Source organism: Cupressus sempervirens, chromosome 3 (assembly GCF_028749045.1).
Source record: "Cupressus sempervirens isolate cs-2001-9-10 chromosome 3, ASM2874904v1, whole genome shotgun sequence".
Lineage (NCBI taxonomy): Eukaryota > Viridiplantae > Streptophyta > Pinopsida > Cupressales > Cupressaceae > Cupressus > Cupressus sempervirens.
The window spans coordinates 1047938461-1047966272 of NC_143120.1; the positions used below are offsets into that span (position 1 = coordinate 1047938461).

The 27812-nt window shown below is 38.1% G+C and overlaps 1 protein-coding gene across 9 annotated transcripts in view; it reads left to right on the forward strand.

Moving 5' to 3' along the window:
• Positions 1-27812, forward strand: part of ATM (Serine/Threonine-kinase ATM-like protein) — a 427822-nt gene that overhangs the window by 342669 nt on the left and 57341 nt on the right. For 8 of the 9 annotated variants that reach the window (XR_016362919.1, XR_016362920.1, XR_016362921.1 and 5 more), the window contains 11 exons: positions 4976-5293; positions 5950-6071; positions 7203-7269; positions 7416-7490; positions 7596-7718; positions 9055-9219; positions 9317-9421; positions 9805-9956; positions 10121-10325; positions 10431-10478; positions 10649-10732. Coding sequence is in view for 6 of the 9 variants with exons in the window: in XM_089822957.1 (XP_089679083.1) it covers positions 4976-5293; positions 5950-6071; positions 7203-7269; positions 7416-7490; positions 7596-7718; positions 9055-9219; positions 9317-9421; positions 9805-9956; positions 10121-10325; positions 10431-10478; positions 10649-10732 (1464 nt within the window). In the remaining 3 variants the exon portion in view is untranslated. Of the gene's footprint in view, positions 1-4975; positions 5294-5949; positions 6072-7202; positions 7270-7415; positions 7491-7595; positions 7719-9054; positions 9220-9316; positions 9422-9804; positions 9957-10120; positions 10326-10430; positions 10479-10635; positions 10733-27812 lie in introns of those variants that run through there. The other variant, XM_089822962.1, reaches the window with a different exon arrangement.

Consider the following 27812-nt stretch of genomic DNA (forward strand, 5'->3'; position numbering starts at 1 on the left):
CAGAATGGACATGAGGAACCTCTGGTTCCAGCTTCTTTTGCGACTCAAGCAAAAGGATTTCTTACGGAGTTACGAGCTATGGAGCATTCTACCTGGGAACTCCTTCGGCATGCTCAGTCCTATAATTTGGAGGGTGTACTTGCCGCAGCTGCAGCATTAGCCTATTTCATGCGAGCTGACTGCTATACGGACTGGGGTCTCTTAGAACAGAGTGGCTACAGTTAGAAAGATAGTGCCACTGCTTGGACTAGCCGTTCTATCATTTCTCAGACCCAAGTTGCTTCCTCTCCTCTCATGGCCTCTTTGGCTGCTATAGAGACTGCTTTTCGGGGCTTTTTTTTGGAAGCCCAGCAGGAGAAACATCTTCATAGGCAATGACAGGTAGAAAAGATTGCTTTGATGGCGGGTTGGCAGTTGGAGCGAGCTAAGTTGGAAGGCAAGCTAGCAGCGGCTGAAGCTAAAAAGATGGATACTTTGTAGGTACTTCAGGGCGTTCGTACAAAACAGAAAACGGTGGAGCGGGACTGTAACACTTGCGAGGCACTCCGAGTCCAGGGATGTCCTCCTATCCTTCTTCTTGAAACATTTCTTAGTTGTATTTAGTCGTCGTCTAGAAGATGACTGTTTTTTTTCGGGGGGATATATGTAGTCAGCAATTGATTTGTAGTTGGCATTCAGTGATTTAAGTATTTAAAACTTGTGTTAGTGGGTAGTTAGGAAGCGGGGAGTGTGTCAGTTGGTTTCTACCCAACCGACCCCTATATAAGCAGATTGATACTTGGACATTGTACATTTGTTTTTTTGGTGATATTAATAAAATAAAAATTGTTCCTCGCCTCCATAATGATAACATTGTGGTATTGTATATTGGTGATTTTGAAGGTAATAGTTGTGTGATATTATGTAATTTCTGGTAGTATTTGCTCTCTACAGCTTGTTTGAAATGTAAGTTTATGAGATTGAGTCTCAACTTTCTAAATTTGAATTATTTAAATAAAGATGTTTAAAGTGTAAACTCTTTTTTGATATGTGTGACTATGATTCATGGGCCTACCCTATGTTCATTATTTAAGGGGATAATCTTTTAATGAAATATTGATTCTGATAATTTAAGGTGACGACTTTATTATTATTAGATTACTATCATGATGAATATCATGTGTCTTGATATTCAAGGAAAAATCATGATAGTTAAAAGAGCATGTTGATGGATATCATGTGACTTGATATCTGTTGAAGATCAATATGTTCAAATTCATAGTGGATATTACGTGACTTAATATCTATGGATGTACCATGATCTTTTATGTGCATATCATGTGACTTGATATCTGTATACACACCATAACTAGAAAGATTATCATGAGACTTGATTTTCTTATATATATCTTGAGGATATTACTTCTTATAATGAGAAGAATTCATATGCACTTTGTCTTCCCTAGCTAAGAGGAATGTTGAAACATATAGTTTCAGTTCAGACAATTGCGCTGATCATATGAGAATATACTCATGTATATATACATGTTGATATGTTTGAATATCGTTATGTATATATGCATGAATATAATCTGCATTTACTTATGGTGATCACAGCATTTAGAACCGACAGTGCATATTATGATTGAGTAATATCTGAGAAATGATCTCAGTAATAATTGTATTTATACTGATTATTAACAATTGCAATGGACTTAGTTAAAGTCTTGAAGTCATTAGTTTTGTTATGACTAATCACATCGGGTGTGACAATTCTACCGATCGGGTGCATTGGTGAATGGTCATGTCTCCATTTGGAGACATGCCCATTCACCAGTCCAGCCTTGGATACATATTGTATGCCACCCGATATTGCAAACATAGAAATTGATTAATGTATGCAAATCGAAGGCAATACAAACATCGAATTTGAAGGAACCTTTATATCATATTTGCATTGAGATTATATATTGAGTAGCACTTTGGATTCTTCATTTGCACTGACTGTACCTGAAAGAAATATATATACTTCAGCACTGTGAAAGAAATATATAAGTAAACTTTACATTTTGTATGCCCTTAGTCAAAAGATAATGAGGTTTGAACAACACAAGGAATAGATACGTGTTTGTCTTCTTAGAAGTTCAAGATGGCTACCAACTCAGCATAGGGAGTTAGAGGCATTGAATAAAAAAGATGAGTTCAGTGAATGAAACCCATCTCCAAAATCTAGTCAGCCTACAATACGAAGAAAAGGCAAAGACGTTGAAGAGCCCAGTCAGATGTAGTATTGAGTCTTGACAACGAAGACAAACGGGTATTTTAACGGGAACTATAATACAAGTCAATCTACATTCAATTCACAGCCAAGCCCATACTAGGAGGGACTGAAGAAGTTACATAGAAGCATCGTCTAGCGTCCTTAGCAATACCACCAAACAATGAGAACCATCGGCTGGTCATCACTCAAACAAGTTTAACCCTAAGAAAAGAAAATACAAATACAATGATCCATATTAATGTCGGTACTCTTACAATTAGACAAAATTAGCTAGAGATCGATGTCTTGATATGACAGGATATCATCAGTCTTATGATAAAGAAAATATATTATGTTCCCTTTGTAACAATTTCAACAAAGGAAATTTTCCTCCTTTTCAAATTGATATAGAAGCTGTAGATCTTTTGGAATTCGAATGCCTATATTCTTCTAGTTGATTGGATTATAAACCCCTTTATTCAGACTGGATATTTAGATCAAATGATTCGTCAATGGTACTAGATAAAGGAACTGATTTTCAAACCATATAGAAAGGAGTATACTACAATTTTGAGTCATTAGAATAAAGACATAAACCCTATTCAATCTATTTAGCAAACATTACAGTAGTATAAGTTTTGAAATATGATAATTATATCATGCAATCTTGACAGGGGACATCACTACTCCGTCTTCAACTATCACTTGGACTTTTTCTTTATGGCGAGCTTTGAGATTCCTGAATGATTCTTTGTAATCATCATCGCCTTTTACTTTGCTCCTTGATTTGAAGAGATTTTCTTACCAATTCTTCTCCTCCATCTCCTTTCTCTCTCCTTTTGCATCTTTTGTTGTTTTTGTTTGGCAATAGGAGCACTAGTTGATGGAATTGGCAAGGGTACATCGACTCTTTATGTCACTCTCTTCATGCTCCCTTCAGTTTCTTTCCTTTTAGTGTTGTAGTTTATATAATTGTAGTATTTGTTGACGATGTTGCTCCCTTTGCTCCTCCTTACACTGTTCTTGTAATTCAATCAAATGGCAAGCCAGAAACCTAGAAAGACTTCTCAAAGATCATAGATGGTAGGCTGCACCGTGAATTCATCTCATACTATTCCTGCAAGGATCACTTTTTTCAAAACCTCCCTCTGCATGTACCGATCAACTGGAACTTTTAAAGTGTGCATCAAATCCTCCATCAACTGATCTTCTCAGGTTTCTTTGTTGTCCGATGTCACTAGCACTTGTTGGTTGAGCATGTGGCCCATTATTCTGCCATCCTTCTTGTTGGCCTTCCTTCAAAATTCTGGGTTCAATTAGGCAACAAGGCCTAATTGTTTACTCCCTTTAGAGTATATATATAGTAATAGAGAAAACAAAATTATAAATAGAATATAGGGAACATGAGAAGTTATATATAACACATTAGTAAATTTGTAGAGATAAATTTTCATTCCATGTGTTTTCTATACAGTGCTAGCTGTTTTCTCGGTACCAACTCCCAACATAAAGCACCCAACGGTTTGTTAAGAGTTCTAACCGTGAGTTCCCTACAACTACCCGAGAACGAAATTATTCAGATTGGCAAAACTATTGCCAAGAGACTTCTTCAATATCGATCACATGTGATTATCATCAAGTAAAGGATGCATATTAGGGAAGACGATAGATGTACGGGTGTGACCTATAATGGGTCATGTTTATTAATGGAAAGAGGTCCCCCTAAGGTTTTGAACCTCTTGGATAAGATACATAACCATCATAGGAATCAATCATGCAACTGTTTAGGTCACTCTTAAAAATTATACATGATTAATAGATGCGGTTACTTCAACTTTGCATGGATTTTGGTATCATCCAAAATATATGGCTTATTTTATTTGCCTCTCATTTTGCCTTCTAACAAGTTTCACCATAACTTTACCAGTGGTAAACATAAATATCTGGTCGGATGACTTTGGAAGTGGTGGGAGATGGTAGCCAAAAGTACCCTATGCTTTGGGACCTCTCCAACATTGCAGATGCATCTCAAGGAGTGGGAGATGCATTTCTGGATTACCATGATTTTTCTTCAAGTGTATTTTTGTATAATCTTCATGACAGCTAATGGACCCTTGCAAATGCTTAGGAATGATAATCCAACCATTGAAGAACCTTCGAAGATCAATCTTTAGTTTCCTTTTTTGATTTCAAAAATCAGAAATGTAACTTAAGCCTTTTGGAATGATATTTTCTTTTTTGGAACGGAAATGAATTAGAATGAAGCTGTTTGGTGTTTTAAATGTTTTAGAAGTGAGTTTTAAGGTTTAAATCACCTAGGTCAAAGTCAAAGGAAGGGAAAAACAAACATTTAATAAAAAAAAACAAGGAACTGATGGATTCACTTTGGGTTCGCCTAGGTTCTTATAAATGAACCAAACCATGTTCTGCCTCATCCTACACACAAACGGTTTGGCTTGGGTCATCATTCAGTTCAAATTGGAGGATATGTTAGCACAGATTCTTATTATATTGAATTTTGTTCTATTTCATGCATTTGTTTCTTTCCTGATTTCTGCATACATGAGCTTTATTTTTGCATTAATTGGTACATTTTTTAGATTCTGCAGTCTTCAATTCCAGTGTTACTAAGAATAAGATTGTTATTTTGAATGGCAATAATTTTCTAGCACAAAATTCAATTAGCTCTGAACATCACATTTTCATTTAACACGTATATGTCTTCTATATTTGTAGTTGGCTTCGCAGATCCTTACTTATGAGCATGAAGGAAACTGGAGCAAAGCTTTTGAGAGTTACGATTTAGTCATAAGAACAAGAGGCCAAGATCTTACAGCTGGAAAATTGAGTGGGAGCTCTCTAAAGCATGCTCGCTCTGGATGTACAGACCAAATTTTGACATTTGGAAATGAATTTTCAGATTGGAATTATCACAAAGGCCTGATTAAGTCATTGCAACAAACTGGCTGCAGCCATGTGCTTGATCTGTATTGTCAGGGATTGGCTGCAAAAGAAGACTTCCTACAGCAGGACTTAGAGTTTATTGAGTTGCAGGTTTGTTTTTCTTATCTATCTTATTGTTATATTGCAAACATATCTACAAATGCTAAAATATTGTTAAGGCATATAGGCCGAGGCTTGTTTTTCTGCAAGGATACTTGTAATTCTTCCTGCAAGAGAATCCTTCTTGAGTGGAAAGAAGAGGATAGCATTATATTTTATTATAAAAGTAGCTGCATTAGAGAAATAATATTACAGAAACAACTAATAGTTTGTGTACATCCCAGCATAAACTTATTACAGTTGAAACGAAAATAAATATTTGCGAGTATTCATGCCATGACTGAACAATCTTTAGAGGAAATGATTGGTTTTAAGTGATGGTCCATTGACGGAAGTTGTAATACAGTATCCTGCCTTATGAGTTATATTGTCAACTAAATGACTTGAAATATGATCAAGTAGTATATAGATCAAGATATAATTATTAAAAGCAAGTTTGAGCACTTTACAAGAATTGCAAGACATGCTGAAAATGCATGATAAATTGATGTCCCTATAACTGATTCATGCAATCAGTATGGTTAGTAATGTTTATAATTGCATGAAATTGCTTGATAATATCATCTGCTTTGTATATATAACTATCTTGTTACTGCATAAACTCCATAATTTTAATTTTTATGAGTATGGTATTGAATTTCATGCAGTATGAGGCAGCCTGGCGAGCAGGAAAATGGGATTTCTTTTGCATTTCTCCTGAGCTAAGCTCTATCCAATCTAGCGACCAAATTAGCAGGAGAAAAATTACTTTCAATGCAAATTTACATAGGTAACTCTCTAGTATGTACAAAGTCATGTATTATGATGAAAAGCAGATGTGTCGTATATATAGAATAGCAATTTTCTTGAACTTCGGCACAATGTGATGCAGATATTTATAAATTAAAATAGCATAGCTGACAAACTAGTTTCCATTACAAAAGTGCCTATAGACTTGTTAAGGACCACTTTTGTTTAAGGCACAAACAAGAAGCTAAGATGCAAGATAATAAGCATAGTTACTAGAAGACAGGGACTGATGTTGGTACAGTAGATGGGGATGACTATGGGTACACCACTTTCAGATGGGAATATGTGGCATTTGCATGTGTGTGTGTGTGTCTGTTTGTGAGGAGTGTGTTTCTGTAAATATTCTTTAACATAAATGCATGTAAAAATTTAAATATTGTGATAAGAAAAGCAAACTGGCTGGGATGTGAGTTTGTAGACAGATCGAATTCAGATTTTTCTAAAAGACGATAAAATTATAAAATAAGTGTTTGGGTCAGATAAGAGTCTAGACCAATTTGATATTTCTGAAAATTCAAATCCAGCAAGGTCTGGGAAATTTATGGGAGGATTTGATGACTATGATGTTAACTTTATAAGGGTGTAAATTTTCATCAAGAGAAATATACGAGTAACATCAACGTTGGTTTATCTTGATGTATTTCTTTGTATCATTATTGTTAGATGAGTACTTAATTATATGCAATAAATAAAATTTTGGGATGGGAAAAGCAAACTAGCCAGGATGTGTGTTTGTAGATAAAGAAGTAAGAAAAAACAAATTATGATAGTGCTCACAACAACCAGAAAAAGAGAAAACAAATTTATACTTCTCTCGAAGACAATAAAATAAATATCTGGGTCATTTGGAAGTGGGGGGTGGGGGGATCTCAGATTGAAGGATCTGCCAGTTCAACATTCAAGAACAGAACTCAGATAGCAAAATCATATAGAAGTAGTCCTTGGGACTAGACCTTATACTCTTGGCAAGATCTGGCAGGATCTGGTAGCTATGATTTTAAGTTCATCGACTTGTAACTTTTCATGAAGAGAGCATACAATGAATAACATTAACTCTTATTTTTTGTGATTTTCCATTGACCATTACTGATACAACGTTACATCCTTAAAGTTGCCTGAGATGTCTAGATGAAGGAGATGCCAGTACATTCCAGATGAAGCTGAAAGAATCCAAGCAGGTTATTATAATTTTTATCTCTCTTATTAGATGAAGACCACATGAGAAGTAAGTTATTAGTTGCAGATATCAGATGCTTGGATTCTCATTAAGAGCCTAGATTTCCATGGTTATATTCATCCATCTTACTTCTGTTAATATGTTTAGGCATTGGTTTCATTCATCTCTCAGACAAGCAGGGAGAGTACTCAGCATATCCATTCTGTCATAGTCAAACTTCAGGTATTTTTAATATGATTGAAAAGCTAATAGTTTAATATTTTAATGGGAATCATTGAAAGTTCTGCATTGCTTCATAAATCACAATCTGTGTTGTCATTTCCACAGATTTTAGACCAGCTTTCCCAGGCATGGGGGATTCGTTGGAGGCATACAAATAATCATATTGGAGGTCACAGTAGAGCAAAGAAAACTCAGTTATCTGGACCTTTGGCTCCATCTGCCGAGCAGGTATTGCTAATATATTAACTAATTGTGTTGTTTCAGGGAATGTTCCATTTGCTACACAAAATGTTACTGTATAATTTGTTACCTAAAGAATCAGCATGGTATGGTCATGACTCATTAACCACCATCTCTAATAATTGTTGTATTTACTGGACCACGTGATTCCATCAATTCACACATATGGCACTGCCCAAATGATCCAACCTTAGTGCATCAGGTGCTTTGTCATTCGTCATCTGATTCCATTATGACAATACTGTAAATATATCTTAACAATAGCTTCATGTGATTGAACTGAGTGGTTTCCCTCAATAGACTTATTGTAAAAGAAAGAAAGAAAGTATATTGTTCTCAAAAGAGAGAGGAAAAGTGAGAAAGATTCTATAAAATAATAATAAAAAGAAAAACATCCACGCATGGGGACCAAAATCCTCAAGTGTGAGTGATTCAAGTCAGCTAGAGGAAGGACTCATCATTATTATTATTTTCATTTGCCTCTTTGGCCATTTATAACAATAGAGAAAGTAGTCCAGATCAACCAGTCCATCGTTTGTTTGCTCAAGACATAACATGTCACAAGATTCAAATTGAACAGAGTTTGGTTCTTTGCCTATGGAGCATAATCTATTAACGTTTCAGCACTAAGAAAATAATTATGATCGATTCCACACAAGATCTGTGTTGATAAATTGCAAATACACATGGTATGAGTTTACAGAACAGACACCTGGATATTTTTTCTGATTTCTGCTGCCCTTTCTTTTCTAATGTTGACTGGGAACATCAATTCTACGCAAATATTCAGAGGGCTTTCTCTTATGGTTCAAGTACGTGAAATTATATGTATTATAGACAAGTAGGATATGTCAACAGCATATAGTTAATCATTTAAGCCCATTCATGCAAGACAGATCCTTGCGAAGCATTCATCTTATAAACTGCTCAATTCTTTTAAACTTTGATATAGAGACCCAGAGTCATAAGACAAAAGGTTAACTTTGACTGACCCATATGGTGGATTCCATCTTAACTGAACATCTACCCATTTTATTTATTTCAGTGCTGAGTATTTGGTAGTGATCTCCTTTCAGTAAATAAACTTAAACCTGCTGGCAAAAAAAATTACAAGTGTTGATTATTTTCAATATGTATTGGCTAAAAGCAATTCCTGGAACTTGGAAAGTAATGTTTTTAAGGTGTCATGCCAAGGCCTCCATTCAAGGAGCAAACATTGCTTTTATGATATTCTATTTATGGTGCTGCTTTGCAACAAATTCTTATTAAAACTTGATAATATATTAATGATCATACTGACCAATAATACTGTATGGGTTTGCAGTTGAACTTGCTCAATGCAGATTGGCAATATATTTTGAAACAGATGCAATTACACTTTACTCTACTGGAACCATTTGTTTCTTTTAGGCGGATATTATTTCAAATATTAGATTGCAAACAGTGCATTCCAGAGCATCTTCTTGAGTTTGCGACCCTTTCCCGTAAGGTGATTATAATAAACAGAATTGTTGGGTTGGATATTTCATATTATTGCTGTTGCATTGATAATATTTATATATATATCATCAACTCTCATTGCTTAGAGTGGAAGATTCAGTCAAGCTGCAACAGCCGTTCATGAATTAAAGCTCATCTGCGCTAAGATGGAAAATCAAAAGGAATTTTCAATAATATGCCCATTAGGAAGGGTAAGTTGCAAAAAGAGGGAACAGAGTTCTATCTGTAGTAGCATTTAGCTAATTCTTTACAGTTAGATCTATAATTCCCTATGAAGTATCATTTAAACCTGCATTTCCTTGAAATTGCAAAGTCAAATGAAAATTTAAGGTTGGTTTTGCCTGCACATCTGAGCTGTCAAGCAAATAGTGTAGAATAGTTCACCAGTTTCTAGATAGATAAAGAAGTTGTTATATAAATGCTGTCTTTATAACTAATCAAAGGCTAACAGAAAATTTAGATATTGTTATCAATAAGACTTCTCAAGAGTTTGTGACTATTAGAGAATTCAGAATTGCAATGCGATTTCTGATGTAAAAAACTAAGGCTACAAATTAATTATTTACACTTCCAGATTGAAGAAGCAAAGCTTTTGCGGGCTCAAGGTCAGATTGATATGGCCATTAATCTTGCAAGATACATTATATCGCATTATGATGTAGGAGATGAATCAGCAGATGTGTATCGTTTGACTGGGAAATGGTTGGCAGAAAGTCAATCCAGCAGGTAATGAAAGATATTATTGCCTGTTAGATATTAATAGAATATCATTGAAGCCAAATAATCCATTTTTTTTGGAAATGTAGGAACGGCTTTTGTTTTTAGATCATTAATTCTGTTGTTATTCCTAAAGATTAAGGAACTATCTTTGTTTTGAATTGTCTTATTAGTTCACGGAATATCTTAGAGCAATACTTGAAGCCTGCAGTTGAGACTGCTGAAGTAAAACATGCTATAAATAAGCAAAAATGGAATGATAGGCAGTGTCGAACACATTTTCGACTTGCGCACTATACCGATGCTCTCTTCCGAAGCTATGAAGAACGGCTTGCTTCTAGCGAATGGCAAAATGCACTTCGACTCAGGAATCACAAGGTAGTTGCGTTAAAGATGAATAAAAGAGCAGAAATTTTAATTATTTCACATTATTCAAATCAAATATTTTCCTGGGCTGAAGTAGAAAGTAAATTACCATTTCAGGCCAAAGAGTTGGAGGCTCTTATGAAAAGATTCAAAAGTTTAACAAAGGTGCATCTTTTCCTTTCACTTGTTAAGATTTTGATTTTCTGATATTGCTTGACCTCATTTTGAAGAAAAATACAACTGTAAAGTCAGCTATTGATTTTATGAATTTTCTCATACTCAGTATTGCTCCTATAAATATGTTTTAACTGAATTCTAATAGTTTTTACATTCAGGGTGAAAAAGTAGACTACGGTGGAAAGATTAATGAGCTCCAGAAACATGTTTTAATGGACACAGAGGAGGCTAAACGATTAGAGGTTCAATTTCTAGTTTTATTTTACACCTATACGAGCAATTAAATGTAGATCATACAGAAGAAATTGTGTATTTCCAGGAGTATCATATGTCTGCTCTAATTTTTAATTTTTATGTGAAAAATAATGTTTAACTATAGAGAGGACTCAGAAGGCATCTATTACTGAATCATTGATATTATGTATCATTAGGTAAACACAAACACATAAAAAATATAATCCCATATTGCAGCATTACATTCATGAACTGCCAATATGCCATATGTACCTTATGTGGTTTAACTCATTTTCAAGATTTCTCTCAAGTTCCTCTTATTTGATATACTTGACAAACAACTATGTACAAAGTTGGCATGATACACGTGTGGAGTGATATATACACATGTAAATACTATAACAACTTTATAAATGGTGAACTTAAAGACTGAATTGCATGAGTTATTTAATTTAATATTGAACAATTTGATTTAATATTAAGAACTTATATGTCATAATAGGCAAGCCTAAATTGATTATTAAGATTATTGTAGGATTCTTTGTTTTCTCCAAACAATCAAGGCAAAACTTTGTTACCCTAACTATGGAACTGATCCAAAATCATTAAATCTTTCATTTTTCAAACATCATATATTTCCTGTTAACTCACTCAAATTTCTGGGTTGTAAAATTGTTTCCACTTAGTTTCTCCCTCATACCATTGAATTCTTCACTTATTCCCATGATTTCTGCCCTTAATAGACCCAGATCTGATTGCAAATACTTGAACTTACATGTAAACATTGTCCAGATTTCATCACAACATTCAGATTCAGATTTTAGAGGCATCGCTTTTAGCTTCGTGTTGAAGAGTGTTTTGCCAGTAGTGGAGCGGAAATTTAGTGGTTGTTGGAATTTAATTCCAAGAGAGGGTCGGATTCTGACCTCCCCATGGAAATCCACATTTATGACACTCAAAATTAGTGGTAAAATCTTGGAAATCATTTCAGAATACTTGGATTTCCTTTCTGAGTTTTAACACTTTTAAATCATGTTAGCCTTCCTTGTAATGGATTGGATGTCAACTTAGCAATCTTGGGAACATTTTGTTTTAATGCAGAAATCGTAAGTGTTGAGGAGATTTCAAGTCAAGGTTGAATTCTGACCTGACCTTGGAAATCTGTGCCAACTCATGGTCAGATTCTTCATTAAAACCTTTCAACAAATGGCAAGTTTCTACTTTTTGATCATGTAAACCCAACTTTCTTACCTTTGTTTGCATAGATTCTTTCATCTTCCAATTCAGATCAGATTTCCTCACTTGATTTTTGTTCCAAGATTGATTTTCCTATGATGTTTCAAAATTAAATCTACTTGAAGAGAACACTGTTAAGGCACTCGCCTCTGAATTCTTTCCTTATTCTAAATTTGCCTGAGTGTGGAATGAAAGTTTGATTGTTGTCAGTGTCAAATCAGGACAACACTTGGCTAATCTTTGAGCATTTTCATCATTTTGGAAATCTTGATCTAGACAAGACTTTGGATTTCACTGTAATGTCCCCATTTTTAACAAGTTCCTACAATTGGCTTGGTCAGTTCATCATCACGACCCTTGTGAGCTGATAGTGGGATTTGAAGGTCTCAATTGTGGAGTTATTAGGCTTTTTAGTGGCCTATCGTGAGTTTGGCGCCATTTTGAGGGACTTACTATTTATACTTATAGTAAGTCAAGAATTGGCTCCGATGAGCTCAGTTGAGTTAGAGGAGTTGAGTAATGCTTTGAGTTTTTATTTTTGGCTTCTGGTTTGGACTCCAAGAACCTTGGAGGAAGCATCCATTTTTAGTAAGTCACGTTGTCAAGTTCGTTCATCATTTTTCTTCATCAGCATCACTTGTGTTGTCATATTTTGATTTTGATACTTCTTCAGTCATTTTCAGTAGACGGGTGAATTATTTTTCAACTAAATATGCTTAGGTTTCTACTTTTGTTGGTATTGTATGTTGGCCACCTTAGTGTCATAGCTTGTTCAATGTTGGTATTGTATGTTGGCCACCTTAGTGTCATAGCTCGTTAGAAACGGGATTAAAAAAAATTAAATCTTGAGCACAAGAAACAATGACCTTGTATGTCAGAATATCAAGATATGGTTGAAAAGGTTGTTTTTGGGAGCCAAAAGGAGATTAAGAAATTATATTATGTGCCTAAGTACAAAGCAAATAGGCTTTTAAGTGAAAGGTGTGTAGTTGAAGTTAAGTTGCACAACAAAAATAATAAAAATGGCTTCCACTATGAGAATTGATCATTCAATTGTCTATTTGCTTTTTATGGTTTGTTGTGAGGGTTTTCTGAGCTATTGAATTTCATTCCCTTGCTGAGGTATAAGGGTTTGATCTGAGGGTTTGAATTTAGAGCTTCCTCTTTATGTTTCTAGTTTCTACTGTGGTTGAGGAGCAATTGTCCTTTGGAGAATTCATTGACTTCTCATACCGTGATTCATGTGGCTAAGAGGACAAGTCTTTGCTGAAGAAATTTGGTGATTCATTATTTTGATTATTATTATATCAATCTGCTTGGTGTTAGCATTTTTTATCACTAGGTAATTTGTATATAAGAATTGGCAGGATTTGATTTAGTATCTTGGGCACTTAGTTGTTCATAGCTAAATGCCATTATACCCTATCATTGGCATTGACTGATTTGACCATAGTTACACTAGCATTGGGGATGCAAGGACGGGGGGACAGGAGCACAAGTTTGCGGGACATGGGGACAAAGGGGCCTTAATTTGGGGGCGACAGTGGGGGACAGAAAAGGGGGGGGGGAGGGAGGGGTGGTGGGGATGGGGGGTATATAGTATATATTATACATATGATACTTAAAATGTTAATTATGAAAAGATATATAACAATATAAGACATAAATATGAAGTATAAGTTCATCAATTCGCTATTGCTAATTTTGTTTTACATTGCATTGAACATTGAACAATGAACTGTGAAAGAGATCTAAGTTCTAACTTCGCAGTTGTATCAAATAACTTAAATAATCGAAGATTGAAGATTCAAATTCAAAACTTAAATGTCATGCATATCTATTATGATATATCATATTATCAATTTTGTAAAAGTATGAATATCATTATCTTATCAATCGTTCAATGGCATCATACACTTAATCACATCAAATAGAAACAACCATGATATGATCAAATAGTATCATTATCTCATCAATCGTTCAATGGCATCATACACTTAATTACATCAAATAGAAACAACCATGATATGATCACAATGTTCAATGTTTCAAACTTCACATATCCAATTCTCAAATACAAACTACAAACTTAGAAAACTATGAAAACTCTTCTTTTTGCTGTTGTTGCAAAAATTAGAAAACTATTGTTGATGCGAGTTTTGTATCACTTACATAACATATTAGGATTTGAATATTCAATATGGGATATCAAACATGCAACTCCTCTCTTGAAAAGTTATTACCTATGAAGACATAAGCAATAGCTCCAATGTTTTTTACACCGTTGGATACTCGCTCAGTTTTATCGATGTGATTTGCTGATAATCATGTAGGCGGCGTTACGCTATTCTTTCGAGGATGACTTGGACTTTCGTGGGATGAAGGTGATGGTGGCTCGGTTTGTGAAATGTGCGAAGGCAGATAATGTTGATGGTGGTGGTGATGAAGGATGTGTCTGCCAATGGTGATGTTGATGGGAAAGTGATGGTGGTGGAAGGTGAGTGGATGTGTTCTAATATTCGACCTACTCTAACTTTCTTCTCTCTAAACTTCAACTACTCAGCTACTCACTATTTTACTCCTACTCTTATGAATGGAAGGTTAGCAAATGGACGGGGATCAAACCTAATGAGAGCTGACCAGCGGCCTCACTTCCATAGGTGCAATGATTCAAAGGAATAATAAACTAGCTTACCACACAAAGCTTCCCAACTAGCCGCTAGGATGCTAGTGGTCTAGTATGATCCCTATCAAACATTTACCAATGCTACCATACAACTATCCATCTGCTTCACTCCTACTTAGCAACTTGAAATGAAACCAACTTTAACAACTTGAAAGAAAATCTAACTAAGTGGAAGTAGAAAACATGCAATAACACCCAATGTTCTTAATCAACATGCAAATCGCAACAATGAAAAAGAGAGCAATTTTGGTATTATCTTCACAACAATTTCTCCAACCCCTTTACAAATGAAAGCAAATGGCCTTTTATAGGGGCCAAAAATACAACGGACGGTGGAGATCAAAACAAGATCAACGATCTAGATCGGATCCTCAAAACCCTAAGTAGGGTTGCCACCCCATTGGCCAATGAGAAGCTGCCACCTCATCAATGGACCAATGAAAAAAGTGCAAAAAGTGGCAACCAATGAGAAGGCACCAAAATGGTGGCCAATCAGAAATAGACACTTGTCCTATTCTAGAAGAAAGGGAAATTGCCACTTGGGCTTACATCAAATGATCTAATATAAATCTTCCCTTTTCTTTCATCTTCTTAGCTAAGGCAATGAACTTAGCTAGCCTTTCGTTAGCTTCCTCCATAGGAGGACAAGGTGTGTGCTTCGCCTTGAGTTCCGCTGACTTCGCCACGCTGCTTGCTGCTTGTAGTATTTTTTTGTGATCCTTCTCATATTCCTTCGCAAATCCAATAAAAGCATTGAGAGAGGAAAGGGTGCCCAAATGCTTCTTCTTGATAGCAACCTTTCCCAACTCATCCAACCTCGATCCAAAATTTGTCTCGTTGTCATCCTCTTTGCCAAGGGGGATTGTCCTTCCTTTAGTCTGTCCATCCGTATCATGTCCACTGTAGTGATATTGGTGTCGGTTATTTTCTTCATTTTTGAGAAGGGAGTTTTGGGCATCATATCCTCTTTGTCTTTCTTAGTGTTTGCCCGCTTGGGATTTTTACTTGCACTAACATCCTCCATGCTTGTCGCCCTATTACGAGATGGTAGAGTGGTGGACTAGAAGGCAAGTAGAACCAAGAGGAGCAATCCTTAGACTGGAATGAAAGAAGGATGCCAGCTTAAGGACCCCTTGCAACTCTAGATGATGAAAATTCACCTTAACCAATAATCTCATAGCGACTTTTCGGAACCTAGGACAAGACCTTAAGAACTTGAAATCCCTTGCAAATCAGAAATTTATTTTGCAATTCACCTCCAAATAAAATTACCCAACCTAGGGCAAAAATCGCAGCCTCTTGAAAAAATCAGAATTTTATCTTTCACAAATTTCAGCTCCCACAAATTTCGCCCTCCACAAATTTCGGCTCCCACAAATTTTGCCTTCACAAATTTCGCCAAGCAAGAAGAGTACAAATCTGCTCTTGCAAAATCACCAACACCTTGAGAAGGAGAAGTGAGAAGTGAGGAAGAAATGGGAGAGAGGCCTCCTCTTATACCCAACTTTCTTATTCCCCCCAAGCTAGCCGACTTGGACCCTGGGAGAAAGAAAAACAATAATTAATGCAAAATTATGGCCCACAATTAAATACTTAGCTGAAATTAATTTTGCCAAAAGGAAAATTGCATTTTAAATTTGCCAATTAACTCCAAATTGCAAAAAGAAATTAAATAATGCCTTGAGGGTGTTAAATATTTTCATTTAATGAGGGTTTAGTAATTAATACGTCATTAAATTTGGATTTTGGCTAACCAAAAACCATTTTTTCAATATTAAATTACCAAATTCATTAAAAACTAAAAAGTTTTCAAGGCAAATTAATCCAATTTTTTGCAACTTCTCTCTAAATTGATTTTGCTATGCCAATAAAAATAAAATAAAATTGCATTTAGAACCAAAAATCGATTTTTTGCAATTTAGCCCCATTTCAACAAAATTAAAATTTTCACCAAAGAAAAATTTGAGATTTTCCAAAACTTAAGTCTAGCAAAAAAATTTCTTTTGAAAGATTTTTTAAATTTACACATTTATATCCAGATTTTCAAAAGAAAACATCTAAGCAAATTTACAATTTTATCCTGCCAAATATTGCTCTTTAAAATTTTGTTCGGCCTAAGGATGAAATTGGTTGCTCTGGAAAATCAAGCGGAGCTGGGTGAAAAAAAGCTAAGTCTCCCCACATTCGTCCTAAAGGTGCCAAGGCATGAAATTTTCAAAACTCAAAAATTTTGGGCAATCCAAAAATTTGCCAAGGCGATAAGAAAAAAACAAGTGGAGGGGGGAGTCCCCAAATTTTTGGGGCGATGGTGTGAAAACCTCACAACAACTATGAAATGTATAGAAATGAGAAATCATAGAGATTTAATGGGATTTCAACCTCTAAATGGGCCCCACATACCCTAGGGTTAGGAAACAATAAAAAACAAAAAAATAAAACTTTCTAAATTTTATTTTTATTTTTTCTTTATTTTATGTGCCAAAAAGAGGGACGGCCAGCCGTCCCCAGCTGGGTTGGGGGATGCGTCCCCATCTCCAAGTCCCCAAGTGGGGACGTAGGGACATCCCCCTCCCGACAGTAGGTTGGTGGCGCCGTTGGGGACGCGAGAATGCCATCCCCCAATCCTAGGTGTGTCCTTGTCTTAGGTGCAGCAGCCAAAAACAGCGGGGACGCATCCCCATGTTACTATGGATTTGACGTACTAAACGCCTAGCTTTCCTTGTGTGGGTGCGATTCTTTCCAGCATTTCAGCTCCTGATTTTATTGTCTTTCTAACACCATTACATTCTGCAATTTAGGGTGCCTCGTCTTGCAATAACTAAACACCACTTCACCTGTTGTTGGTGTGTGTTATTGCTGCCTTGATCATGTCTTTTGTAGCTACATGAGGGGTTCCTCAGTTACATATTTGGCAGCATCTATGGTCCTAGTTTTGCTACAAATATTATTGGCATTGACTGAAGCATTCAGCATAATGGCAAACTACAATCAGGTTCTATTAAATTTACAGTTGCAGCATGTTTGATATTAAAGGTTTGTAAGAGTTATTTATTGTATATTCAGAAATTTATCAGTATTTTCGACTTTCATGCATTACATCCAAAACATTGGGCATATCAGTTTCATGTGAATTTTCATGTCTTAATGCAATAACTTGCAAGTCTTTGATTTGTCAATCCAGTCATATTTTGGTATCAGCTCTGTCAAGGTTTAAGTTTATATATATATATACACACACACACATGGATTTGTAGTGATCCATTTCACTTTGCCAATTGAGATGACCATATGTTAGTGTCTAATGGCTGTAAACCTGTTGTACGGAAACAATGGAATGGTGCTAGGAATGACCGTACAGTATAAGGAAGTGGTGTACGAAAGGTGTCCGTACGGTGGAACAAGGATGTCATACAGTGGGAAGCCATACGAGGTGTCTAAGATGCCTTCCAGAAGGCCGTACGGTGCAGGGGAGGAGGGACACAAAGGTCGAGGCTGTACAGTGAATGCAGAACAAAGCCATACGATGGATACCAAGGGGTCAAACAAGGTCATACGGTGGATACCAGAGGGTTAAGACAAGGTTGTACGATGCAATTTCAGAGAGTTATACAGTGTATGGTGGGTGTAAGGTGCGGGGCTTCTTTCAACGATATTGTACGGGTGAAATTGGTTGTTAGAAAATGATCAAATACAATCAAGATAAAACTCAAACAAGAAATGGAAAGTGAACACAAACATTCAATTAATATTCGCAGTATGATGGTGCTCCAATTTGCCAGATCCGATCAAAGTATTACAAGTGACGGAATAGGGTGAGGGTTGTATCCCACCAAAATTGGAAATAGCCAAGTAGGGAAGATCTTTCACTTCCGAAATGGCAAACAACAGAGAATCCCAACTGGAATTCGCAGTACAAGAAATAATCCAAAAATACATACCTAAAGACTACCTACAAGCCATGCTTAAATACACATCGGGAAACTTTCTGAGGTTGTACAAAGATAGCCAACGGCGACACAAACTATGGAAACAAAAATAAAAATGGGTCCAAGATGTATTAAATCAATCGGCCCAATAACAATAGTTTGATTAATGATTTATTTTATAACGGGAACATTACAATCCTCCCGTCCCAAATTTTGCTTGTCCTCAAGCAAATGCAACGCCGGGTGCTAGAATGTGCTCGCCCTCCCACGTCGCATCGTCCAATGGTAGGTGTTTCCAACACACCAAATATTCCTTCACTATGTGGTTTTGCAGGGTTTTCTCGCATACTTTGATGGTCTTGGTTGGTTCCAATATGAGTTTTCCTTCTTCATTGAGCGGTGGAAGGTCTATGGCTACCATGATGTTCTGCCCCACGGCCTTTTCCAGGCATGAAACATGAATGACATTATGAAAACAGCTTCCCTCCAGAAGTTCCAGCTCATAAGTGACTTTTCTAATGCAGCGAACTATGCGATAGAGGCCATAAAATTGTGGCTTCAATTTTTTTTTTCTCTTTTCCTTCAATGAAGATTGTCGATATGGCTGGAGCCTGAGATAAACCAAGTCCCCTACTTTGAAACTCCTCTCCATTTGATGTTTGTCAGCGTACATCTTTTGTTAATTCTATGCCTATTGCAAGTTCTCTTTTAGGCATCATAGGATGTCCTGTCCCTTCTTAAGCCAATCCCTCGCCCTTGGTGGGCAACTATCTCCCAGCACTGTGTCGATGAAGGAGAGGTGTACAGAGCTTTGGATGGTGTCATCTCGATGGACAAGTGATACGTGGTATTGTAACAATACTCTCCTAGGTGTATCCATTTGACCCACACCTGTTGTTGTGCCGAAACATAGTTTCAAAGTTAACCTTCGAGCCACTTGTTCACAATCTCTATTTGTCCGTTTGTCTGCAGGTGGTAACTCATATTTGGTGACAATTTTGTCCCTGCCAATCGGAATAGTTCTATTTAAAAAATACTGATGAATCACCCATCCCGATCACTAACAATGTTTAGGGGTAACCCGTGCAGACAAAAGACTTCTCTAAACAAAACTCGGCAACTTGTGCGGCCTAAAAATCTGAGGGGACGGCGAAGAAATGTGCATACTTTGTCAACTTGTCAACCACCACAAAAATGCAATCCTTTCCGTTCACATTGGAAGCCCTGTTATGAAATCCATCAAGATACTTTCCCACTTATGTTCTGGAATTGGTAGAGGTTGCAGTAACCTGGTAGGTAGAGTATGTTCGGATTTGTTCTGCTAGTAGACTACACACTCTCTTACATACTACAACACCTCCCCTTTAAGTCCTTTCCATGAAAACCTCTCCCAGAGACTTTTGTATGTTTTGAGAAAGTTCGAGTGTCTTGCCAAGGGTCAGTCGTGTACCTCCTTCAGGATTTTTTGCTTCAATTTAGATTCAGGCACTAGGAATTTCTAACTCTTATAGTAAATGATGTCATCTACCACTTTGTACCGATCATCCTTGGCGATGCCAACCATTAGCTCACAAGCAAATGTGTTTTTGGAATATCCTACCAACAAATGTGCTTTCTAGTCGGCTGAAATCTGGGTTAGTAAGCAGGCGGCGGGTTTTCTAGAAGCATCTGCTACCACATTGTTCTTTCCTTTTATATATTCAATGTCAAAATCAAAGGCCTGAACCTTGCTTACCCATTCATGTTGCCTCTCATTCAAATCTCGTTGCTCCAGAAAATATTTCAAACTATTGTGATCCGTGCAGACTACAAACTTGGCACCTACCAGATACTGTCGGAACTTGGTTAGTGCATGCATGATGGCTAACATCTCTTTGTCATAGATGGAATAGAGGTGTTCTTTTTGCGTAAGCCTCCTACTCTCATAAGCTATGGGGTGTCTATCCTGCATCAATACCACACCGATGCCTTCTCCGATGCGTTGCACTCCAAAATGAACAGTCGAGTGAAGTCAAGTAATGCAAGTACGGGACAAGTGCTCATTGCCTCTTTCAATTTATCAAAAGTGCGTTGTGCCTTTTCATTCCATTGGAAAGACCCTTTCCTTGTCAGGTTCGTTAAGGGTGCGCTAAGCTGAGAGAATCCTTTAACAAACCTTTGGTAATAACTGCATAGTCTGAAAAACCCTTGCAAATTTGTGAGTGATTTTGGGGGAGGCCAGTCAAGGATAGCTTGAATCTTCTCCTGATGAACTTGAACTCCATATTTACTGACAACATGCCCCAAGTACAATATTTCTGTCATATTGAATTCACACTTGGATTGCTTGGCGAACAAGGACTGCTCCTCCATGATCCTTAGGACTTCATCCAGATGCTTTAGGTGCTCCTTTGATGTCCTGCTATAAATAAGATCATTAAAAAGTACCAATAAGTACTTATGCAATTGTTTGTTGAAGAAGCGATTCATGCATGATTGGAATGTAGCAGGTGAATTTGTCAATCCAAACGGTAGGACCAGAAATTCATAATGTTTGTAGTGACAACGGAAGGCCATCTTTTCTACATCTTCCTCCCTCATGTAGATTTGATGGTATCCGGAACAGAGATCTATTTTCGAAAAATAGATCGTGCCATGCAATTCATCCAACAACTCACCTATCCTAGGAATGGGGTATCTATTCTTTATTATTTTTTTGTTCAACGCACAGTAGTCCACACACATGTGCATCGTCTCGTCCTTCTTTTTGACCAATACCACTGATGACGCGAATGGGCTAGAGCTGGGACGGATCCATCCTTTCTCTAGTAGTTCTTGAATTGTCTTTTCGTTCTCACCTTTGAATTTCTTGGGATGATGGTATGGTGTGGTTATGACCGGTTTGGCTCCTGCTTCCAACTCGATAGTATTTTCAAACCCTCAATGCGGTGGTATGGGAATGTCTATAAAAACTTTATCATGGTCGCTCAAAATCTTCTGGAGATCGTTATTCTGGGAAGGTGTTTGTTGCCCTTTTATAGGTTTTGCCTAAACAAAACAATGTGCAGCCCAAGCAATGTCATCACGCCAAAAAATTGCCTCCATCCAATGTGCAGAAACTTCCTTCAGACCTTCATTTGCCATTCCGCGGAGAATAATCTTCTTCCCATCGACAACAAAAGTGAAGTCCATCTGTTTGAATCAAGTGTCTCCATCCACTGTATGCCTAGAATAACCTCCATATCATCAAGGTCCATTATGAAGAAATCCTCAGTCACCGTGTGATGCGCCATTGTGATACTTAGCTGCGGAACAAGGTGTGTGCAAGGCAGGAGAGTCTCCCAGGCAACCTTGACCTAAAATCCTACATGCATCTCAGTAGGTAGACCTCTTCATTTCATCAAAGAGGAATTTATGAAGTTCAGCGTGACTCTGCTATCGAGCATCACCATAACCTTTTGTCCCTAAAGGGTTCCCTATACACGAAACACTGTACACCTCGCGCTACCAGCTAGGGTGATAGTTCCTCTGTGTCGTACCAATGCTGCAATTCTTTCCATATGGTTCAAACTAACCATGTTGGTGTTCTCGTGAGGTTAATTGTCTTCAGTTGGTATTTCTTCTTGTTCGTCCTCATCATTGGACACAACCTCAATGTAATGAATCTTCCCTTTTCTAAGGCATCTATGGCCCTGTTCCCAAGGTCCCTTGCAATTGAAACATAGTTTCTTCCTTTCGAGCTCCTGTCTGGTAGCTTCTTCCAGCTATAGCTTCTTGGGTGGAGGTTTATTATCTCTATCCCTCGAAAATACCGGTGGTTTGGAATGTAACTTCACGAAGATGATGTTGATGATGATGCCATACCTCATGCCTTCTTAATGGCCTCCGACAGGGTGGTAGGATTGAACCCCTTTACCCAACCTTTCAGTGGCTCCATTAGTCTGTCCATGAAGAGCACTACTTGTCTTCTTTCAGAAATGTTCGTGACCAAAACAGAGTTTATGAAATTCTGCAATGTGTTGGTCGATCGATCCAGTTTGTCTCAGCTATGCCAGATCTTTGAAATTGAATTCCAAATCTTTACCATCAAATCGATCTATCAATCTCTTAGTGAATTCCGCATAAGTATTTATTTGATCATGCCCCAGTGTGATGGTGTCGTGATGCCACCATTCATGTACAACTCCCTCGAAGTGCAGTGCCGCAAATTTAATTGCTTCTTCTTCTGGCATGGGATTAAGCTGGAAGTAAGTATCGGCCTTCATTACCCACGCTTGTGTAGATATGGACCCGAATCAGTAAACTTTAAACAAATTTACTTTACTCAACTTTCTTCTGAGATCATCGTTAAAGTATCCTCGGTTTCCAGCTCTCGAATATCTCATTCTCAGATTCACATAATCTTTGTAGGATATATCTTCATCAAAATTCGCATTTTTCCAGTCTTCTCTCAATTGTTCTTGCATCTCTTCAAAGGTTGGTTGTTTCCCTTCGTGTGGTGCCTCCGTCCATGGGGGAAAAGACGGTATGGAAGGTTGAGAGCATACTGGATGAGGGTTTGATTTACCCGACACTGAGTCCACGCTGTGACCATTTTGTTCTCCAGATATTTTATTATATGCCAACTTCTTGAGAGCCTCTTCCATGAGTCACTGAGTATCAGTGATCTGTGCTTGATTTCTAGCAAGTTCTTTCAGTAGTGCTATGAGTTCAACAGCTGTTGGTTTTGGTTCGATAGCCATTCTTTCAACAGAATGTGTTCTTCTCTTCTAGTTATAAACTCTCATTCACTATCCACAAGCTGGCAGGATCGAAGCTCTGATACCACTGTAGTGATCCATTTCACTTCGCTAATTGAGATGACTGTACATCAGTGTTTAATGGCTATAAACCCGCTATATGAAAACAATGGAATGGCGCTAGGAATGGCCGTACGGTATCAGGAATATGGTCGTACAGTATCAAAAAGTGGTGTACAGAAGGTGTCCATACGGTGGAACAAGGATGTTGTACGGTGGGAAGCCATACAAGGTGTCTAAGATGCCTTCTAGAAGGTCGTACGGTGCAAGGGAGGAGGGACACAAAGGCAGAGGTCGTATGGTGAATGGAAAACATAATCGTACGATGGATACCAGGGGGTCAAACAAGGTCGTATGGTGGATACTAGAGGGTCAAGACAAGGCCATACGGTACGATTTTAGAGAGTTATACAATGTGTGGTGGGCGTATGGTATGGGGCTGCTTTCAACGATATTGTACGAGTAAAATTGGTTATTAGAAAATGATCGAATACAATCAAGATAAAACTCGAACAAGAAATGGAAATTGAACACAAACATTCAATTAATATTCGCAGTATGATGGTGTTCCGATTTGCCAGATCCGAGCGAAGTATTACAAGCGACGGAATAGGCTGAGGGTTGAATCCCACCAAAATCAGAAATAGCCAAGTAGGGAAAATCTTTCACTTCCGAAATGACGAACAACAGAGAATCCCAATTGGAATCCGTAGTACAAGAAATATTCCAAAAATGCATACCTAAAGACTACCTACAAGCCGTGCTTAGATACCCGTCAGGAAACTTTTCAAGGTTGTACAAAGATAGCCAACGACAACACAAACTACGGAAACAAAAATAAAAATGGGTCCAAGATATATTAAATCAATCGGCCCAATAACAATAGTTTGATTAATGATTTATTTTATAACGGGAACATTACAGGATTGGTGTCTCAAAAAATAAGAGAAGCTGCTATTAATAAGTAGCTCAAAATACATATCCAAAGAATCTTCTTCAACAATGGAGATCTGGTTATAGCCAAAGAATCCATCCATGAAGGAATACATCTCGTGTCCTGCCACTTCTTCCAGAATTGTGTCAGTGAACGGGATTGGGAAGGGATCTTTTATCATGACCGCATTCAAGCGCCAGAAATCCACACATATCCGGATTTGGATCCCATCATTCTTCATGGATATCACAATGGGCGACACCCACTCGCTTTTTTGGACCTTGAATATTATATCGGCTTCCACCATTCATTGTATTTCCTCATCTATGCGTGTTGCATAGTTCTTGTTCATTCTACATAGTCGCTTCCGCATAGGTATGGCTCCAGGTACCAAGGGTATGTGGTGGACACACATTTTTGGTGGGACCCCTTTTAAATCTTTGTAATTCTAGGCAAATACATCTTTATACTCCATAAAGATTTAAATGTTGCGGCCTTCAATACCAGGTTTCATTCATCACCAACAAGTATGTTCCTCGGATCCTCTGCATCGCCAAGATTAGTAGCCTATACTGATGACTTGTCATAACTTATAGCTTTCCCTTCAAAGCAATGGGCGAGACTCTCGTCGATCTCTCTATTTCCTTCTTTGTATTCCACAAACTCACGTGGAAATACCCCCTTCTCATCTTTAGGCTCCTCGATGCCAAGCATATAAGAATGGAAGAGTTCATAATCTTCCATCTACGAATGGAAAAGTCCATTCAGTGAACTGGTCTCGTCTCCTGAACATTCCTCTAATTCCAAAACACGTTCGTCATTCGGATCCATATGGGCTCTTCCCTCATCTATTTGATGTTCCCCGTCTGACTCGGACTTCGATGACGAGGCCATTTCTTCACTTACTATTTGAGTTTGGAGATCTGGAAAACTTCCGCCCTCCGCTTTCCATCAACAAAATATTTTTCTTCCAATTGTGATTCACTTTGGCTACCACCAGCCATCCTCTTCCGAGAATGGTGTCATATCCCTTTTTCTTCAAGGGAATCACCACGAAATCCAACACAAATGGTTGCGTCCCAATGGTTACCTATTGAGGCACCAAGGTCCCTAGGGGCTTTATTCCTTGTTGGTTGGCGCCGAGCAGGTTGAATGTGGGTGGCCACAGGGTAGGCTTGCCTAGTTTCTTCCATGTCTCCTCGGGGAGAATGTTTACCTTGGATGGGCCATCCACAATGGTGTCCGTCAAGATGGTTTCGAGGATTCCCATCTCGACCACCGTAGGGTCACAGCCATTGCTTATTGTCTATAACATGGGATCTGTGGCCGATCCTCCTAGTATAGTTGGTTGTTCCTTCGTCTCCAATAGGTTTGCGTGGGCATTCAATAATGTCGTCCTTACTTGTGGTACCGTTTGTAATAGGTCTTGAAGTCTAATGAGCACCTCTATTTGTAGCATCTGATTCACCAAGTTGTTCTCCCCCTCCAATCATCCAAGAATAGTATCTTTCATATCTTTCGTAGCCTTCATTGCCCTTTCTATGTCTTCCCGTGCCTCATGTAGTCTCTACTTTTCTGTTCGGGGATCAGGATAGGTGGCCTACTTGGCCTAGTTGCAGGTGACAACAAGAACTTTTTCCTCATCAATGTTAAGGAGGTTTACTTGTTTTGGGTAGTTGGCGTCTTCGTGGTCCCCTGGACCGCACCATCAACATAATTTTTGAGGAATGTCACTCTTTGGACACTCTTTGGCGAAGTGGCCCCATTGGTTACATGCTCGACATTGGATTATGGGCCTTCCCTTGGAATCATACTGTATTTGATTCCTGTTGTCATTGTTGCCTAGTCTTCCTTGACGATTGTTTCTGTAGCTACTAGATGTGGCATTGTTGTTGCCCTGGGTCTCATTATTAGTGCTAGAGGTGGATGGTTGTTCTCGTGTGAACAATATTTGTTGACTTCGTGTCTTCATGTTGAATGGGCACTCCTTCATAGAATGACCTAAGATCTGACAGATATTGCACATTGTCTTCTTAGGGCATGCTCCCTTTGGGTGACCTTTCTCTTTGCAATCCGTATACCATATTTCTCCTTCCTCCATGCAACCAGTGGCTCCCTTCATGGACTTGAACTCCTTCCTCATCTGCTCCAAGTCCTTTTGGAGGGCATGTACTTTCTTGTTGAGTTCCTCCTCATTGTCTGCACTACTTTCCTCGTCAAAGGACTCATCACTCTCAGAGGAGGATGAGGATTTACTTTTCTTCTTCATTTTCTTTGTCATCTTGCCCTCACTTTCTAAGTTTAGGGCATGGTCGTAGGTAACTGTATTTGATGTACGCGAGACTATCTTCATTTTCCTTCTCAATGCCCTGCGGAGTCCTACATACCAATGTTTCTTTAGTTCATTCACAGGTTGAGTACCCATCTGGCTAAGAAGATCTTTGAGCCTTCGATTGTAGGCTCGAATGGTGTCCTCTTGTTTACAATCGTAGATCTCTGTAACAACCTCCTTGTCATCCTGTAGCAGTCGAAATTCTGCTTGAAATTCTTTCTTTAGATCGTCCCAAGTGGAGATCTCCGCCTTGTCCATTTTAGAGAACCAATCCATGACCACTCCCTGTAGGCTGGCTCGAAACTGGTTCAACCACTCATCTGCATCAGTGATCGAGTTGGCAGTCTATATGGTTTTGCATGTATGGCAATGTCATACGGGGTCTTCCTGTCGCTTGTGAACTTCAAGAGCTTTTGCTTTTGAGACATTGTGTTTCTTGTCTTTTGATGACCACTGGATTGTGTCCTAGAACTATTAGGAGTTGGTCCTAGTGGGTTACTCTGACCACCATGCAGTGTCCCTCCGACACTTTCTTGTGCCCCAGCGTCTTTTGTTGACCTTGCCTTGTTTCCTACTTCTTCAAGGGTTCCCTCTTGTAGTGGTGTATGGGATATATACAGAAATTGTTCCCTTGTCTCCTCGAGCATAGTTAATATGTGTCGTGTTTCCTCAAGCAACTCCTCGTGGCTCTGTACTCGTTTCATTGAACTGTGGCACCCTTCGGCAGTTCCTGCACCTTTCGCATGGTTGCCTTCATTCACCCTTGGTGATTCCTCCGACTGCCCCACAGTCCAATCTTCGGTAAGTTTTCTTAGCCACCGCCTTCTCTCAGCTTGGATTAAATCTCCTCGCACAAATTGGAATTCATCGACATCCTCCCTCAATTTCCTATTTTTGTTTAAAAGATTGGGCATTTGACATATACCATTATATAAAAATAAAACAGAACACTATCTATTTATTTAATTTGTATACATCGTGTGTCAACTCATGCAACAATTACAAACTCCTGAGTGCTCTTGGCACCATGGCTCAAAAGCTCATGATTCCGTTTTGTGACACCATGCATCTCTCCCCTCATAGAATATCTTGAGGGTCTCGTGACAGTGTTCCTCTCATTCCACTTCTTCCTTGCGTTTCTTATGTGTCACGTATGCTTTTGTAATTAGACAGGGGAGTTGGTCTACCAATCTGTT